Source organism: Pseudorasbora parva, chromosome 19 (genome assembly GCF_024679245.1).
Source record: "Pseudorasbora parva isolate DD20220531a chromosome 19, ASM2467924v1, whole genome shotgun sequence".
NCBI classification, from domain to species: Eukaryota; Metazoa; Chordata; class Actinopteri; order Cypriniformes; family Gobionidae; genus Pseudorasbora; species Pseudorasbora parva.
The window spans coordinates 42,627,954-42,646,760 of record NC_090190.1 but is presented as its reverse complement, the minus strand read 5'-3'; the positions used below and the strand labels follow the sequence as shown (position 1 = coordinate 42,646,760).

At 40.6% G+C, this 18,807-nt stretch overlaps 2 protein-coding genes across 2 annotated transcripts; one reads left to right on the top strand and one right to left on the bottom strand.

Moving 5' to 3' along the window:
- Nucleotides 1-420: 420 nt before the first annotated feature.
- tmem79a (transmembrane protein 79a) lies at nucleotides 421-5,941 on the top strand. Its single transcript, XM_067425674.1, has 4 exons — nucleotides 421-877; nucleotides 3,052-3,237; nucleotides 4,365-4,587; nucleotides 4,729-5,941. The coding sequence occupies exons 1-4, from the start codon at nucleotides 493-495 to the stop codon at nucleotides 4,919-4,921; spliced, it is 987 nt and encodes a 328-aa protein (XP_067281775.1). The 5' UTR covers nucleotides 421-492; the 3' UTR covers nucleotides 4,922-5,941.
- Nucleotides 5,942-6,149: 208 nt separating this feature from the next.
- Nucleotides 6,150-18,807, bottom strand: glmp (glycosylated lysosomal membrane protein). Its single transcript, XM_067425673.1, has 6 exons — nucleotides 18,631-18,807; nucleotides 16,681-16,953; nucleotides 15,081-15,275; nucleotides 14,141-14,359; nucleotides 12,991-13,256; nucleotides 6,150-6,713 (listed from the first exon to the last, which is right to left on the bottom strand). Exons 1-6 carry the CDS (start codon nucleotides 18,718-18,720, stop codon nucleotides 6,542-6,544), a joined length of 1,215 nt encoding a protein of 404 aa, XP_067281774.1. The 5' UTR covers nucleotides 18,721-18,807; the 3' UTR covers nucleotides 6,150-6,541.

Genomic DNA, 18,807 nt, shown 5'->3' with positions numbered 1-18,807 from the left:
TAATGTGTTACAATATTGCGCTACTCACTAAAGAAAGTAACGAATGGCGCTACTTAGTTACTTTTTATGGAAAGTAATCAGTTGCGTTACTTTTAGGATACTTTTCTGACAAATGTGATGTTTATCTAAAGTCATTTTTGCTTATTCCTATAGTTGTAATTAGATCATCAAAGCTCAGGAGCAAATACATTGCTTAATAACGTGAGATTAAACTCATTTTTGTGTAATTTAACGCTTAATAAAGTGAGATAAAAACACAACTGAACATAACTATATTGACTGATTATATGTCAGCTAGTATGATTGATCTGCATTTTCTAAAGAGACTGACAGAAGTTTGATCTCTCTCTCTCTCTCTCTCTCTCTCTCTCTCTCTCTCTCTCTCTCTCTCTCTCTCTCTCTCTCTCTCTCTCTGAAATCTGAAAGGTTTATATCCATCCTGAGCGGTTCATGACATGAGCACAGAGAGACGGACACACACACACACACACCATGATGGAGACTCCTGAGGACTCTGAAGAGCTCAATGGCAGCAGCGAGTGTGTGACGGATCTGACCCGAGCGGAGGCAGAGGACCCTGGGTCGGACAGCAGGACGGAGAGCCCAGAGGACCCGGAGGAGGGACGAGACGACTGGATGGAGGCGGAGGAGAACGATGCCGACGATGAGGAGGAAGATGAAGAGGAGGATGATAGAGGGAACGCGGTGCAGGCGTTCACACCGACCGTGATGATCGTGCAGCCGGCGGGATGTGAAGATATGCCGATGCAGGAGATCTGGAAGGAGAAGATTCATCTGTGTGTGCAGAACTTGCTCGCTGTAAACCATCCTCAACCCTTCCACCCGCTGTGGATCGACAGCATAGACAAACCTAAAGGTAAACCCCCGTGAGATGAATCAATAGTATTCAGTTACGTGACTCTCGCGGAGCCTCCACTGAACTGCAGCACAAACCTGTCAAATTTCCATCTTAAAACAAAAATATGTGAACAAGATGCTCGTTTTGGACACTAGAGCACCCTCTGCAGTATTTCAATCACTAAAAACAACGGGACGGTTTTAAAACGCTTAAAGCTACACTGTGTAACTCTTTTAGTTTATTCTTAGCTAAAAACACTTAGTTCTTTCAAAAATATATGTGCTCATTAATGTATATTTACTTCTTTCAAGTAATAATGTATTCTGGTAAGTTTATAATATGCCGTTGAAAACACATACGGGTGAGGGGTTCGAATGCCGGTCGCCATGTTGCTCCTCCATCTTGAAAGTACAGTAGCCAAAGAGGGACATACCCGTAAATTCAAGCTTCGCCTTTCGCGTTTTAACACTCGATGGCACCGTGTCGAATGTGAAGAGGGGGATTGCCGTGTTAATCTTGGACTAAATCAGCCACCGTAGGAGTTAAAACGAAATCAGAATTGAGAGGAACAGAAACTAATATTCACTGGATGGTCATATACCTTTACACCGCTAGATGGGGGAAAATATCACACAGTGGAGCTTTAACGTGAAAAACACTACAGGGTGAGTTGCACTGTAAGGTTAAGTTTAACGCTAATCTGGGATTGGTTGATCTGGGTTTTATTTTAAATCGAGTTGTTACACCGCTTGATTTTAAACAGATTAATAACGCAGTAAAAGCGTTATCGAGCTGATCAAGCAGACGGAGGGGGAGCTGACGACTTCTTTTACACCATTAAAGTGCCATAATGTTAGCCTGACAAGCCAGAGCCACATCACATCCAGATGTTTGGTCTGGAAACTCACCATTGACGGCTCAATCTGAGGGGCGGATAAACGGCTGTCTGTCAAACTCCCTCTGCACGCGATAGGATAGCGCTACACCAACCAGAGCAACGAAGGTGAAGCAGAGCTGACAGATTAAACATTCGCCGTATCCGGTCGGCTAAACTCTGAACACATCTTCCCTTCTTCAGAATGACTTCAGTGCCGTTCTTTGTTCTTTTCTCAGAGAAAAGCTTAACTCAAGTCTTCCAGAGTCGCGGGCAAAGCTGATTCGACAGACCGCCGTTCGCCAGTTTCTGTGTTTACTAGAAGCACGCAAACGCAACTCGGCCGTCGTCATTATGGCCCCGCCCACCGACTCTATACATGATGTGATTGGCCCGACCAGAGTTTGGCGATTACAGTTCAGAAGGGTATTGAGAGTTGCTAGACGACACTCGCGGCAGATTAGATTTGCTGCCGCTAGGGGGCGTCTAGATTTCTAGGCTAGTGTTCATCTGCTTTCCTGTATAAAGTGTGCCACATCAATAAGCTGCATATTGAGTTTGGTATTTTAATATCACTGTCATTAATACTGACTACAAACCTGGGAAAAGTCTTAATAATGAGTATAAAAATAGCATCAGAGTGCACTCAATTCAAAGAGAAGCTAATGTTTGCATGGCATTATTACATGAGCAACATTCATTTATCATTATGGAAATAAACGCACTCATTTCTCATTAGAGTAAATGCACGTTTGTGAACTATTTTTAATGATCAAATGAGTTTTAACTCTTAAAATCATGATTGTTTTCTGGTTTATTTATTTTATTGAAACTGAAGCGTGATATACTTTAATACTTAAAGTTTTTTAGAAATGTTAAAGTTTTTTTGGTTTGTAATTTTTCTTAGATTTTTTTTAATAAAATGTTTTTTTATTATTGTTTCAATTAACATTTATTTTATTTCAAGTAACAAAAATATTTTTCTAATAAAGTTTGTTATATTTCAGTTCCTGTTTGTTTTATTTAAAGTAACTTACATTATTACTTTTATTAACATTTCTATTTTATTTCAAGAAACAGTTTTTGTAAATCATTTTTTAAATATATTTTATATGATTTTTTTATTTTATTTCAAGTAATTTTTTTAATATTTTATTATTTCAATTAATTTTTATATTATTTCAAGTGACAAAACTAGTTTTTTTTCTGGTTTTAGTGAAGAATAATAGCCCTGGGTCAGGTAGAGTGCATTGCATTGTGGGATACAGTACTGTATAATAAGTTTTGATTGGCTGAAAGTGTTTGTGTTTTGTCTCAGACAGTGTGTGTGTGGAGGTCGTGCGGGTGTGTGTGTGTGTCGCGGCCGCCGCCCTCATGTTCCCGCTACTGACGTGGGCGGGGTATAAGCTCCTCCCCTTCGAAGCCCCGCCCCTCCACAGCTCCGCCCTCAGGTTGATCTACACACTGCGCTGTGCGTTCTTCGCCAGCCTTCCCATCGTGCTTGGTGAGGAGCCACAAAACATCTTCATAAACACATTACAGCAGTGAAATATTCATATCCAGTGTAGATCATCTGTTCTCTGTGTGAATATATAGTAAAGTGTGATTTATTCCTGTGATCAGAGCTGAGTTTATCATCATTACTCCAGTCTTCAGAGTCACTAATCATTCTCAGATGAGGATCTGATGATCAACACACACTTATGATTATTATCAGTGATGAAAATGACACATTTTATTCATATAGCGTTCAGAAGAACATCATGTCTCTGAAACAGAGATAAAGTATCAGTGGTAATATGTGCTGTGTGTGTGTGTGTCTGTGTGTGTCTCTGTCTGTCTGTGTGCGTGTCTGTCTCTGTGTGCGTGTCTGTCTCTGTGTGCGTGTGTGTCTGTCTCTGTGTGCGTGTCTGTGTGTGTGTGTGTCTGTCTCTGTGTGCGTGTGTCTCTATCTGTGTGTGCGTGTGTGTCTCTGTGTCTGTCTCTGTGTCTCTGTCTGTCTGTGTGCGTGTGTCTCTGTCTGTGTGTGTGTGTGTGTGTGCGCACGTGTGTGTGCGCACGTGTGTGTGCGCACGTGTGTGTGCGTCGGTTCACGTGTGTGTGCGCGTGTCTGTCTGTTTGTCTGTCTGTGTGCGTGTGTCTCTATCTGTGTGTGCGTGTGTGTCTCTGTGTCTGTCTCTGTGTGTGTGTCTGTGTTTGTCTGTGTGCGTGTGTCTCTATCTGTGTGTGCGTGTGTGTCTCTGTGTCTGTCTCTGTGTGTGTGTCTGTGTTTGTCTGTGTGTGTGTGTCTCTGTCTGTCTGTGTGCGTGTCTGTCTCTGTGTGTGTGTGTGTCTGTGTGTGTGTCTGTCTCTGTGTGCGTGTCTGTGTTTGTCTGTGTGTGTGTGTGTCTGTCTCTGTGTGCGTGTGTCTCTATCTGTGTGTGCGTGTGTGTCTCTGTGTCTCTGTCTGTCTGTGTGCGTGTCTCTGTCTGTGTGTGTGTGTGTGTGTGTGTGTGCGCACGTGTGTGTGCGTCGGTTCACGTGTGTGTGCGCGTGTCTGTCTGTTTGTCTGTCTGTGTGTGTGTGTGTGTGTGTGTGTGTGCGTGTGTCTGCGTCTGTGTGCGTCTGTGTGTCTGTCTGTGTGTGTGTCAGGCGTGCTGGTCCAGGGCGTGTCCCGGCTGAGGTTGGGCTCTCTGAAGCCTCTTCTCTTCTGGCCGTTGGTGAACCGTGAGGTCTCCGTTCATCGACTCTTCGTCCGAGACTCTCTCCATCTCTTCCTGCTCTACTTCCTGCAGCTCGCCGTCATGGCCACGTACGCCCAACCGGAGATGCTCAAACTGGTGCCGCTGCTCACCATCATCTTCGTGCTCGGCAGGTGTGTGTGTGTGTGATGGGTAGGTTTAGGGGCAGTGTAAGGGGATAGAAAATACGGTTAGTACAGTATAAAAACCATTACGCCTATGGAATGTCCCCACATTTCACAAAAACAAACGTGTGTGTGTGTGTGTGTCCTCAGGCTGATCTACTGGGTGTGTGTGGCGTTGGACAGCAGTGTCAGTGCTCTGGGTTTCTCGCTCTCCTTCCTGCCGCTGCTCGTCCTGCTGGGAGCAAACCTTTACTTCATTGGCTCAGTGAGCGGACAGGAGGCGGTGTTTAACGTGGCCCCGCCCACCACAGCCCCGCCCCCAAAACCCAGATGGTGGGGATAAACACAAGGACACGTTCACTTTAATAAAGGTGTGTGTGTGAGACTTTATCCAGACCGCCACACAATCAGACAAAAGAGTGAGAGGAGGGTCATGCGTGATGAAAGGATGAGATGAAAGTTAAAGAACCAGTTTACCAGCTGAACCCTGAGCTCCTCTTTCAGGATCTGACCTCAGTACTCTGACAATCGCACACAGCCTGTCTGACGCAAAAGAGAGCCATGCACTTTTTATGCATTAATTATGCACCTCATGAATAAGTTTAACCACATAAATTAATTCTTACGCCATTAGAAAGTATAATGCATTAACAACACTGAAATAAGCATTTCAGATGTAATGAGGAATCTGCAGATTTAATGCATTTTAATATAAAATACACTATAAAGTGTTTTAATGGATTAATTATGCACCTATTAATCACATCCAAAATAAAGTGTGTTTACATAATGTGTGTGTGTGTGTGTGTGTGTAATTATGTGTTTATAAATACTCACACACACATGCATGTATATATCTAAGAAAACATTATGTTTATATATAATATAAAGTGTATTTATACACGCAAATATTTCTTAAATACCTTGTCAAATTCACATAATTACACACACATTATGTAAACGCAATCGTTTATTTCGGATGTGATTAATCGATTGACAGCACTAATTATGAGGATTAATTCTTACATCTTTATAAAGTATAATGCATTATAAACTGTAACAAGCAATCTGCCAATATAATGCATTTTAACTTTGGGTACAATATTAATGGAAATATATATAATGCTTTATAACGTACATTATGATTACCTTTATAATGCGTATTTTTGCTTTTAGAATGATGGCTTGCATTATTCCTCCTTTAATGTTCATTATAGTTTAAAAAACATGTTCATTTTGAGTTTTCAAATGTAAAAAATTGTGCTTTTTGTTTAATAGTCATGAAAATAAGCACGAGGTGTCTGTGTCATGTGTAACCCGGATATGTTGGATAATCGAGTGTTTACTGAAGTATTTTTTAATGTTTATGTGGTTGATTTTGTCATGCCGTGATTATAATTATTGATTTGTGCCATATTTCTCATGTTTACTGATATTTGTCCTAACGCAGTCTTGCCTAACGCCATCTTGAATCTGATGTTTCCATCTTTGTGATGTTTATGAATAAATGAGGTTTGATTGACAGTTTTTGAGTCCATATGTACAGTTTTATTAGTGAACAGAAGCAGATTTCAGAGAGCGGCACAATCCCTGAGGTTATTTCCCAAAACATCTGCATATCAGTCAGGATTAAAGAGAGATTCATGTATTAAAAATGGTCAAATAACTGATCATGCAAGCATTATGATGGGACACAGAACAAACAAGCAGTGTGTCTAAAACAAAATGATGCTGTAAAACTGAACAAACTCAAATAATCACGCGGTTTGTTCTGTGATCGACTGGCCAATCAGATTTAAGGCATAAAAAAAACACGTAACGTGTCTAAATCAAAAAGATGACGCATGTTCCTCCAGTCAGAGAGAGTTTGTGCAAACGTTCAGGCATGTGTGTATCATCATCAGTAATCGTCCAATCAGCGGTCGTGCGTGTGCCCTGGGGGCGGGGCTTGTACCGTGAGGTCTCAGTTGATTGGCTCGTAGCCCGAGGATCGTGTCATCCTCTTGCGTATGCAAACGAAGACTCCGCCCACGATGATGATGGCCAGCGGAGTGCCGAGCCCAATGGCGATGATGATGATGATTAAAGCGGAGAAGGAGTCGGCTGGAGGCTCGCCCAGGCCCATTAACACAGTCCTGATGCAGAGAGAGGTCAGAGGTCAGACACACATACTCAAAATGATGCGTTTGGGATGTTCAGTCATTGGTGGCTTGACTCTTTCAGAACGTTGATCTGTTTGTTTGACAGCTGACTCAACCAATCATGTGTTTGGGGGCGGGACTCATGGGCGGCCATTTTGTGCGTGTGGGACGAGACCCACCCACTTTTTACGACCCATGATATCGGACCCACTCACTTTTATCATCTCTAATTCAGCGCGTCTGTTCACCCCTAACTGAGGAACACTTATTATTAGTTTCTCTCCGTCGCTTTGGTTCATTTCTCAGATCAGAATTGAAATTCTCAAAACTACCTGTTCAGTTCTCTCATCATCGTGTCTCTTGTGTGCACATCAACAAAGCAGTTTCTCATTTCTCTGAACAAGTGGCAAATGCTTTGGTACATCCATGCCAATGATTATGTCCAATTCTCTGCTGTTTCCTCCATTATCATTGCTTCTGTCATGTTGATCAGAATGTATTATATTGGGTCTCTGATGAACAGGCTCAGCCAGAGTCCTGCACGGGTCCATTTTTGGAGACCCGCCCCCGCCCGTACCCGCAAGGTTTAGCACCAGATCCGACCCGTGACCCGTGAAAATTTCAAAATTAAATCCGTACCCGCCCAGACCCGTTAATATTTGGCCCGTTACCCGACCCGTGCCCGCGATAAATCACACACGCTAAAACATTCAAATTAAAATGCTTAATTTTTTTATCCTACACCTCTCTCAACATCAACAGCGTCATGAATGGGCTAATGAAACAGGCAAAAGTGCCTTTAAAGACTCATTGTCAACAATTTCATATAGCTACTCCACTCACCAGCTTTACTTTTACTTCATCCATTGCTACTCCTGCAACGCTCGCATCTGCGCTACGAGAGGCATCAACTAAAGTTTCAATGTCGCAGTGGTGGTGACGTGATGGGTCAAATGGTATATCATTGTTGCGTGTATGTGTAATGGTAATTTGGACATAGAAATTGTAATAGCCTACAAAATGTTGGATGGGGGAAGAAGGAGGCGGGAACCAGCGAACATTTAAAAGACTTAACCAAACAAAACGAAAGTAACGTGAGTAGCCCTTCATGGACATCTCCCATGCGCACACGCATAATAAAACGTAAACACAACTCAACGTCAAATCCAGGTCTGGTGATCTCTCGTCCTTATATGCTTCCGAGCTCCCTCAGAGGACTCGAGACCGGTGTGGCTCGCAGGTGACGCTCATTCACAATCACGCCCTGGTCTCTCTCTCTCTCGCTCTCGCGTTCACTTTGCCACAGAAATATTGCACATATTTTTCATCCGCCCATCCGCGCTACTACCCGCCCGCACAGAGTTAATTATCCGCCCGCATCCCCGCCCGTGAATTTTATAAATGTCATAATCCACCCGTTTTAGCCACTTTTATGCGGGTACCCGCGGATACCCGCGGGTACCCGACCCGTTGCAGGACTCTGGGCTCAGCCCCCACAACATTTAGGCTCAAGCTCATAGCATAAGTCTTCACATGCAAAATGGCTGAACAAGTTATCATAATATGTCAAGCATATTTCTATACTTTCTATATTTCCATTAGACGTTTTTCTAAATCTGTCCTGAATTGGTAAATCGCTCCCAGGTGAATCTTGACTTTCTCTAACGAAGGTGCTTCTCATGAAACATCATCTAGCAGATAGATATATATTATGTTCACATTTCTTCTTTAGGTTTTTTTTTGTGTGTGTGTGTGTGTGTGTGTGTGTGTGTGTGTGTGTGTGTGTGTGTGTGTGTGCGCTATTCAGTGCTGTCTTTTCATTTCCGTATCTCAATGACATGTTCTGTCAATAAAATACAGTACAAACAGTAAGAGTGTACATTTGACATCTTAGTGTGTACACACTAAGATGTAACTTACAATAGATGATAATTGTCATCAAAACTTTAGCCGTAGTTTTCATCAGATCATCCCTCCAGAGTGAACTGTTATATTGACAACATGACTGAACAATCTGACTGTCTTATCCGACACAACGACACGAGGACTCGTCATTCTGATGGCACTGACATGTTCACTGACACAGATATTTACTTCTGAGAGATGAACGAAGGGCTTTGAGGAAGATGGTGGCGTTTGCAGGTTATCCATGGGGTTTTGATATTTGTATAAATTGTTTTGAGAAATGCACTTACTGTTTTACAAATTGTGAGTTTGATTCGAGAAATGTACCAAAGTGACTGAGAAAAACTGTAAACACATGTTAGATGCTTTATTTCCACTTTTCTAATATTTTCTCCTTTTTTAATTGAAAATAAATACCTTTCCGATCTGATGTGATGGGGAAAGGGAGTAATGCGAGTGTGGCAAAAGGCGGATTCGAACCTCTGATCGATTAGTGTCAAAACTTAATAACCTGCGTCTCTTACCCCTACTCTACAGCCACGGTTAATAGTTCAGTGATTTCTGTAATTCTGTCTGGCCCAATCAATCGTTTAGTAAACGGCACTTTATCTGTCTGGACACGGAGCGTAATAAACATGCAACTTGTTCATTATCATTATCTGTGAGACTGTTGATGTCTATGGCAGTTAAATGAATATAGCCTTTTTATTAGACTATTGGTATTGACTGGTTTGAGGTCTTTTATTGGTATAGGAAAGGGATATGGCCTCAAACGCACCATAATGCAGGAAATCACATCTATAAAATCATTTTTTCTGGGTGAGAACCTGCCGACCCCTATAATATTTTTCACCAGCCGCCACTTTTGATTTGCTTCAGACGCCGTTAGTTAATGCAGTTGATTCCAGTTGCAATTACTGCAAACCCAGTCTAAGATCAATCACACAATAAGATAATCAATAAAATAACTATTTAAATATTTCATTTGTAGTATTTTTATATCGTCATTTTTAATATTTATAATATTTCCCAAGTATGGGTAAAAAAACAAAAAAACAGAACCAATAGAAAATTACAATCAATAAAATTATTTAATATGTATGCATTTTAATATTTTAATTTAAATATTCAAAAGCAAACTTGAAATATTGTTTTAATATTTTGTTATTTACTAACAGATATTAATCAGCAAGTATGAGGGGAGAAGTTTCTTATAAACCAAAATAAATAACAGTAGAAAATTATTAATTAACTGTATATTCATTATTATATAACATTTTGGTATTTACAATGCAAATATAAAAACAATATTCTAAAACTATGCATTTTTCTATATTTTAATATTTTAAATATTGTATTATTCCTAAAAGATACAAATCAACACATATGGGGGAAAAAGTAAATGATGAACCTATAGAAAATTATAATCAATAAAATAATATTTATTTAATAAAGTATTTTTAATCTTCAAATTAAAATGAAAATCAAAAAAGTTAATTCAAAAGCAATTAAAATGTTTAAAGACAATTACAATAATTTAATAAGTAGTTTTTTTATTAGATTTTTAATTTAAATATTCAAAAAGCAAAACTTTTATAAAAAGGTCAAAAGGCACATCAAAAAATATATCAAAAAGTATATTTTATAATTTATACTAATGTCACAATTCACCAGTGCGAGTGCCCATGATCACCACCAGAGGGCACTCCAAACCAGACTGCCAGTTTTATATCATAGACTACATTACCCATAATCCTTTGCGAACTCACGCTGGTGAATTGGGGAAACTAATCAGCAAGCATGGGGGAATTTTTTCCCTCATTTTTTAAAAACTTTAAAAAAAAATTATTATTATGATAAAACAAATGAAAATACAAATAGAAAATTACAATTAATCATATGCATTATTATATAGTATTTTAATATTTACAATTTAAATACAACTTTTTTTTAAACTTAATTATTTATAATTTAATTATTTTATATATTTAATATTTTATTATTCCCGACAGATACCAATCGACAAGTATGAGTAAAAAGGTAAACGCAGAATCAATAGAAAATTACACAATAAATTAATTTCATATTTATTTAATACATAGTGTTTTTAATATCGTTTAAAAACGATTAAAAATGTTTGTTAATGACAAATGCAATAAAACAATTGTATATTTATTTAATATTTAAATATATTTTTATCATGTTATTATTTCCTAACAGACACTAATCATCCGGTGTAGGTAACGGTAAATAATGAATTAAGAACAGCAGATTTAAAGGCATAGTTCATCCAAAAATGATATTTACTCGCCCTCATCATGTTTCAAACCTGTATGAGTTTCTTTCTTCTGCTGAACTCAAAAGAAGATATTTTGAAGAATGTTTGTCACCAAGCAGATAGACTACCATTAGCTGCTATATTAGGGAAATAAACACTATGGTAGTGAATGGTTGCTCTCTCTGATATTCACGATTATTTTGCTCTAAATTATAAATCACGATTATTCTATCATCAAGGGTAATGTAATGGCCATTTTTCATGCTCTTTACCAAAGGCCTGTAGGAGGCACACCGACTTCCTTTAACCAACATGATAACTTCAGTTAATACACCTTCATACTCTATAAGATGGAGATCCGTGTTGCTTTTGTTGAAATTCATCACTGAAGGTTTGATCATGGCAGATTTAGTCACGAATAGCACAAGTGTCTTGAAGAAACAAACACTTCAACCGCTGTGGAGATCACTAAACTCCAGGGTTTGTTTCAGATCATCAGCGCTTCTTCCGCCTTTAGATGGAGCAGAGTTGCCAGATTGCACAGATTAAGTAAAACACGGGGAAGAAAGTACATCATTTTAAGGAGCAAAGCTCTATTTGGGGGATTTAAGCTCTTCGCATCTGGCAACCACAAGCATGACTGCAAGTGCACTGCAAAAACTTGTTTGTAGTCTAAATATCTAAAAATTCTTAGATTAAGGAACATTTACTAGACACGTAAAAAATAAATAAATCTTGTTTTGGGAAAATATAACTCAAAATGAAGAGTTTTTGCTTAAAATAAGATAAATAATCTGCCAATGGGGTGAGAAAAATAATCTTAATTCAAACAGAAAACAAGATTATTTTTCTCACCCCATTGGCAGATTATTTATCTTATTTTAAGCAAAAACTCTCTTCATTTTGAGTTATTTTCCCCCAAAACAAGACAAAAATACTGAGGAAGAAAAGCATTTTTTGCAGTGTGGAGGCACGTTACAACGCAAGATAAGACAAATCCCATTGAAAAAACACGTTTTAAGGATAAAAAACAAACGTGCCAATATCGTGATAAAGTGAAATATTGTTCTGATGTACATCATCTGTTCGCTACGTGAATATATAGTAAAGTGTCTTATTTATTCCTATATATATATATATTTATTCCTGTGATCACAGCTGTTTTAACTGTATTTTTGATTAAATAAATGCAGCTTTGGTGAGCAGAAGATAAACATTTCAAAAGCTGTCGGTTAGCACTGCATTATTCATATGATATAGGCCTGCTTTATAGTCAATCAATAGCCTACATTGAGATGGCTTGAAAAACACAAATAAATCTTATATATTGTCGCAGTCGTCTGATTGTCGTCGTCACGCTTCAGCTCATAACGATTGTTTTCCTTCAGCGTGACAAAGTTTCTACAAATCCGTTTTTGGACTTTCTGTGAGAGCGCCTCCTCATATTTAGATGCGAATAAAATGACAGGTCATGCAAATATTATTTTTTGTTTCTGAATTTAAATCTTGATGTATTCACGTAGGTTTCTATGTATAAATAATATGCTTGCCCGTGACCTCAAGAAGCGCTCAATCAATCGAGGTAGAGAAAGCTCTCTTTAGCGTCCCTGTTAACTTGCCCGCCCTCGCGCAGGTAACGCCGGTTCAAATCCCGCTCGGAGCGGGTCGACTAGGATCGGGGAGACCCAGTAAACGTGCGGGGGATGAAAATACACTTTATTAAAAGTGCGGGGGACACGTCCCGTAATCTACGCCCATGCTTGAATTGAACACTAAGCTTGCTTCCTTCCATCTGTCAGACTCGCGTGGCTGCCAGGCGTCTCATTCGATGGCGAGCTCAGTTGACGCTGTGTGCTTCAATATTCTGACGCAAGTGAGCTAAGATTCCGATTGGCCCAGAGAAATGTCCGTTATAAGAATTATCCAATAATGTTTCGCATGTCTAGTCTAGTAGACCCCCCCCCCCCCCCCCCCCAAAAAAAAAACCTCTTCGGTTCTACGCGATTCACGTAAATGACCCAATTGACCAAGAAAACGCAGATTATCGCCGAAAAGCGACAAGTTCGCAGGTGTGATGTGTCCACTCACCAGCTGATGTATTCGGTGTCGCTGTAGAAGGCGGGGTCTTTATCGACGCCGAAGCTGAAGTTGAGGCCGTGGACCTGAGGCTGGTCCCTGAAGTAGGCCTGAATTACAGCAGATTTAGGGATGTGGCTCAGGGGCTCCAGTGGAGAGTGTCTGCAGGGCGTGGCGTCCTCAAACAGGGGCGATGGCTTCCGGTACGCCACCGGCTTCCACTGGGAGAAACCTCTCACTGAGCTGGAGTTCAGCGGAGACGACACCCACTCCAACACCTGAGGATCAAGAGCATTACAGACCATCTATGGGTGCACATCATTATTAGCCTAGAAATCTAGACGCAGCCTAGCGGCAGCAAATCTAATCTGCCGTTAGTGTCGTCTAGCAACTCTCAATACCCTTCTGAGCTGTAAACGCCAAACTCTGGACGGGCCAATCACATCGTGTATAGAGTCGGTGGGCGGGGCTTAACAATGATGGCTGAGTTGTGCTTGCGTAGCCTAGAAATCTAGACGCACCTTAGCGGCAGCAAATCTAATCTGCCTCGAGTGTCGTCTAGCAACTCTCAATACCCTTCTGAGCTGTAAACGCCAAATTCTGTTCAAGCCAATCACATCGTGTATAGAGTCGGTGGGTGGGGCCATAATGACGTAAACTGGCGAACGGCGGTCTTTCGAATCAGCTTTGACCGCGACTCTGGAAGACTTGAGTTCAGCTTTTCTCTGAGAAAAGAACAAAGAACGGCACTGAAGTCATTCTTAGAGAGAGAGAGGTCTGCGGTCTTGGCCATTATGATGTGAGCTCCAGACCGTCAGCGGTGTTCATCGCTCTTGTACCCGCAGAGAACAGCTTCATCTAGTTGATCTACTTGTTTTTGTGTCAGTAATACATTGTCAAATATGTTTAAACTAAATAGACTACCTATACAAGTAGTTATGTCTCTGTATTATTTGTCCTGGTATTGACGTAATGCACATCATTGACAAAATGCGCTTCCAGATGTTTGAATATCCGTGTTTTTTTAGAGGGAATATTTGAAAGTCATTTTTGAGCAATTTTGACAGCCCTACTGCCCACATACCTAATGTAGGAAAGAAGTTGAATAAGCCCTATTTCTAAAAACGCTGGAGTGTTGCTTTAATACTTTGAGTAAATGTACCTTGAAGATCGAGGGAGTGTACTCATCATCTATGGAGCTGCGGACATCAACTCTGCCCTGGAATCCCGAGTCTCCGACCGACTGAAACTCCAGCAGGAATCTGGAGCTGTTCCCTCGCGGCCTCACTCCGTCCATCCACACGCGCAGCTGAGAAGAGTTGGCGTTATGAAGGAGACTCGGCCAAGGATGATCCCGACCCGCCGAGTCGAACACCGAGAACTGAGGAGAGAAGGAATAACACTCATTAATCATGCCAACATTCATCCTGTCCGTCAGTCGTTTGCTTACTGCAGTTCTGCATCAATCATGCCAACATTCATCCTGTGGCCTGTTCCTCAAAGCTGGTTTCAGTTGCTACCCAGATAAGTTCGCGATTAGTTTGAGCAAACTCTGGTTTTTCAGGCTTAAGAAGGTGGATTGGTTTTTATCAGTGTTTATCACCACACTGTAAATTAAAAAGTAAAATATTTTGATTAAAAAATTGGGCTATTTGTACAATAATTTGACAAAGCAGCAAGAATAGTTTGTGCGCAAAAAAAAAAATCAAAATAATGACTTTATCCGCCAAGTTATTGTCTTCCGTGTCGGTCTTGCTCCTCCTCTTCCGGGTCATGAACGGTGGAGCGGAGTCATATTCTCACGCATGCGTCGAGTTCACGTCAATAACTTGGAGGATAAAGTCGTTATTTAGATTTTTGTGCCGACAATAACTATTCTCGTCGCATCAGAAAGCTGATGATCAGCATCATGGGACCAACAAAGCCTGAATAGATTGGTTTGGTTTTGTCAACTCAAAACTAATCCGGTAACTAATCCTGAGTTTGATAAACTGAGTCAGGATTTATCTGAATTTTATGAACTCTAAAAATCCAGTAAACAGATAAATATAAGTAAACAGGCCTCAGTCCGTCAGTCGTTTGTTTGCTGCCGTTCTGCTCACTTTCAGACAGAGGGAGCCGTTGAGGAAGCTCTCGGTTCTCTCTCCGCCGCACATCGTGATCATGTGATCGGACTCGTTAGCCGTGTGGTTCTGATCCGACCAGATGAAGTCTTGGAGCTCGTAGGGAGGGTAGAAACTGGACTCGGCCGCCTGCTGGGGGTCCGCGGTGTTGTTGACGTCATCATACTCCCACAACTGAGAGAAACACACACACAGCAGTGTTCATTTATTGCCTTCATTACTCTTAATCACTTCATCTTTATCATCTTAAATAAAAAAACTCCTCTTCCTCTATTTTTCTCTCACTATTCCAGCTTTTGCTACTCTGAGTAATATCCAAAACTTTGTATTTAAAGCGATAGTTCCCCCAAAAGTGATCATTTACTCGCCCTCATGTTGCTCCAAACCTGTGTGAGTTTCTTTGTTCTGCTGAACACATAAGAAGATATTTTGAAGAATGTTCGTAACCAAACAGAGAGAGCAACCATTCACTACCATAGTGTTTTCCCCCCCTACTATGGTATCTATCTGCTTGGTTACAAACATGTAAACGATGGCAGAATTTTTGGGTGAACTATCCCTTTAAGGCACTTTTTGCGTTTCTTCGCCTCATGACAGATCGCTTCCTGTACCCCTCAGTTGTAAGTCGCGTTGGATAAAAGCGTCTGCTAAATCCATAAATGTAAACGTTCTCATCAGGGGCTCAATCTCGCGGCTCTGAAACTGTAATGTAATTGCTAGGATTTCCAAGGATCAGTATTCTCTCCTAAAAGTGTTCGGGCAGACCAAACCGTAAGTCATAGAGACTTGAACCTTTGAGGGATGGTAGTACCCACCCCGTCTACAACGACACCAAATATCGCCCCAATCGGCCTGATGGTGGCGCTACAGCGCTAAAAAGCTACGTAATGGCTCATAACTCCTAAACCGTTTGTCACTGGCTCAAATGTTGACATTTTAAGGTATTTTGGGTTTTTTAAAAAGCTCAATTCGCCTATAGCTCATCTATTCAATAATAGCTATCAAAAAAAGGCAAAATGACTATATTCACATCCATGATGGGGCGCCAAAACTCTTGAGGTGGGCGTGGTTACTTTTACTAAAAAGGCTATCGCTCTTGACCAGAATGAGGTAATTTTATCAAACTTGCCAACACTATGTATGAGCTTGGTCTGTGGTCACATGAAAAAGGATGTAGCGACTGGCCACTGGCCACAATCATGATTCGGATGGCGTGTCACACTGCTGAAATCACGAGACTTTGGTGATCCGAATCATGAATCGATTCACTGACTCATAACTGAAGCGTTGTAGTTATTTAATGTTTTTGCGCTCTAACTCTATTCTGGCCTCTTCATCAATGATCATAGAGCCGCTGTAGTGAGATGGGCTTTGTAACGACGTCTTTAGTGCCTTTATGGGTCTTGAGAGAGGAAATGACATTGGTGTCAATGAAGGCCTTTCTGAGCCATCGGATTTCAACACTAATATCTTCATCTGTGTGTGAAGATGAGCGGAGGTCTGACAGCTGTCCAATTAATCACACAATTAACATTACAGGCTGAACTAACCCTTTAACTCCCAGATAATCCGGACTCACCCTGGTGAAGACGAGTGCAGATCTGTATTGGACGCTGCTCTCCGGCGCCACCTTCAGGCTGCCTGGGGAACTGCCGTTGATGAACACAGGCCAGTCCACCTTTACTTCAGACTCTGTGCTGTTAGTGTGGACCAAAAGCAGCGCCGGAGCTCCAAGATTACACAGCAGGAAGTGAAGCGTGTCGTTGAGTCCCAGTCCTCGCGCATGGACCAAAGCGACTCCAGGAGGAAGAGATGCTGGAGGATTCAGACCAGGATTCAGCTCCAGAGACACCTGAAGACATCAGAGAGCACTGAGGTCACATTAGGATGACCACAAACCCTCTATAAACCATAACTGTAGAGATGTCAGATTCATTTTAGACTGTGTGTTGAATATTGTTGCTGTACATTCAGCTGATTTAAAAATGACGATTTCAAAGCGACTAACATGGATGACTTTTAGTTGACTTGTAGTACGTCTTGGAAGTTTTGCTCTACAGGCTAATATTTTCCTGCAAAATTGTGTTTATGAATTTATAGTTGTTAAAGGGGCACTTCAGAAGATGAATCTGTATTTAAACTGGCGCATTAATGTAGTAGAAATGTGAAATATTTTTGAATTTGGTTCTTTCTAGACTGAGAAAAGACAGAAAATGTATTTTTGTCTCATGGGGATGAAAGACTACAATTCCCAGAATGCTTCGCTGCACTATGAGGCCACTCCTAAAGCCACCGCTACCGGATCATTGGATTACTTTTCCGCTGCGTTCGTTTTCATAAAATCAGTTCAGTTAGAGAACAGACACTACAATTAAAAACTGAACGTGTCTGTTCAATATAATGTGAGTGAGCCGCTGAGGGAGCGTCAGCACAAACGCTGCAGGAGTCAGATTATATTCATCGTGATGAATGAGCTCGTGATGAGAGCTGAGGTACGCTAATCGCGACCGCGGCCATATTTCTCAGCGTGTGTTCAGTCTGGCGCGTTTCAGTTCATGCCTTTGCAAGCTTAACTTTCATAGAAATAATTTGAGAAGTTAAAACACTTACATTGCTCACCATAGCTCCGTTTAAATGAGTGCCTGCAGCTGAGCTGAGCTGTGAGTGTGATCTCCATCCCCCATGAGCGGGTTCAAAACATGAGGAAACGGCTCCCTCTGCTGGCTGTAGTCTTTAGCCTCTGGCCAAAAATTCCTCCAATGACGCAAATATCGTCAATTTGCGTCATCGGAGGAATTTTTCCAGAAATAAAATGCATAAATCCCTCGTCTCAGGGGGATATAAGAGGGGGAAGTACGATCATTTGAATATACTCCAGGGTTTCTACTGATACAAAGCCATATGCTAATCGCTGAAGTAACCCTTTAAGTCAATTACGACAAATTAAAATCATGTCAAATTAAAAAAATACACATGAAATCCATACAATTCAGCTCTGATCTAGCTAAATAGTTTTTAGCACTTGTCAGTTAAACTTCAAATTAATGACTTCCACAATTAACATTAGTATAGTAAATGTAGAATCATATTCACATTACGCTAAATCAGTTGTACAGCTAATATTAAATCAGATAAATATTATTTTAAATCAAAATGATAAAAAAAACATCCCAACAGCAGGTTATAACGTTAGGTCTCGAAGGTCTTCTGTATGAAATAGCACACATAAATCTTACCTCATTAATATAATACACTGGTCCATGTCACTTATACTGAAACACTTTCAAAAGCACAAAGAGGAACATGATAACCACCTTGTTGGACAAACCTTGATTAGCGTGAAGATAGGCTACAGGAAAACAAAATAATGAAAATTGACACTATATCAACTATAATACACATCACGCCCAAAGACTAGATTAAAAAATGAATCGTTTTTCTAAAAAGTGCAGGTGTGTGCAGTTTTTTAGAGGCTTTTTGCTGCACCGGTATGAAGTTTGTTTCATTGTTTTGTGATTTATTCTCTTACCTTCCGTCGGAATTTATCTCCAAACCCCAGCGCAGCAGCAAACACGACACACAGAACAGCACAGATTAAATTAACTTTAAACGTCGACATGTTTTAAACTCTGAATCTGGACACAAAAGCGGAATGAAGAACTGACATGTCTACTGCTGTTGTTGTAATGGGTTCAGTATCAGAGTC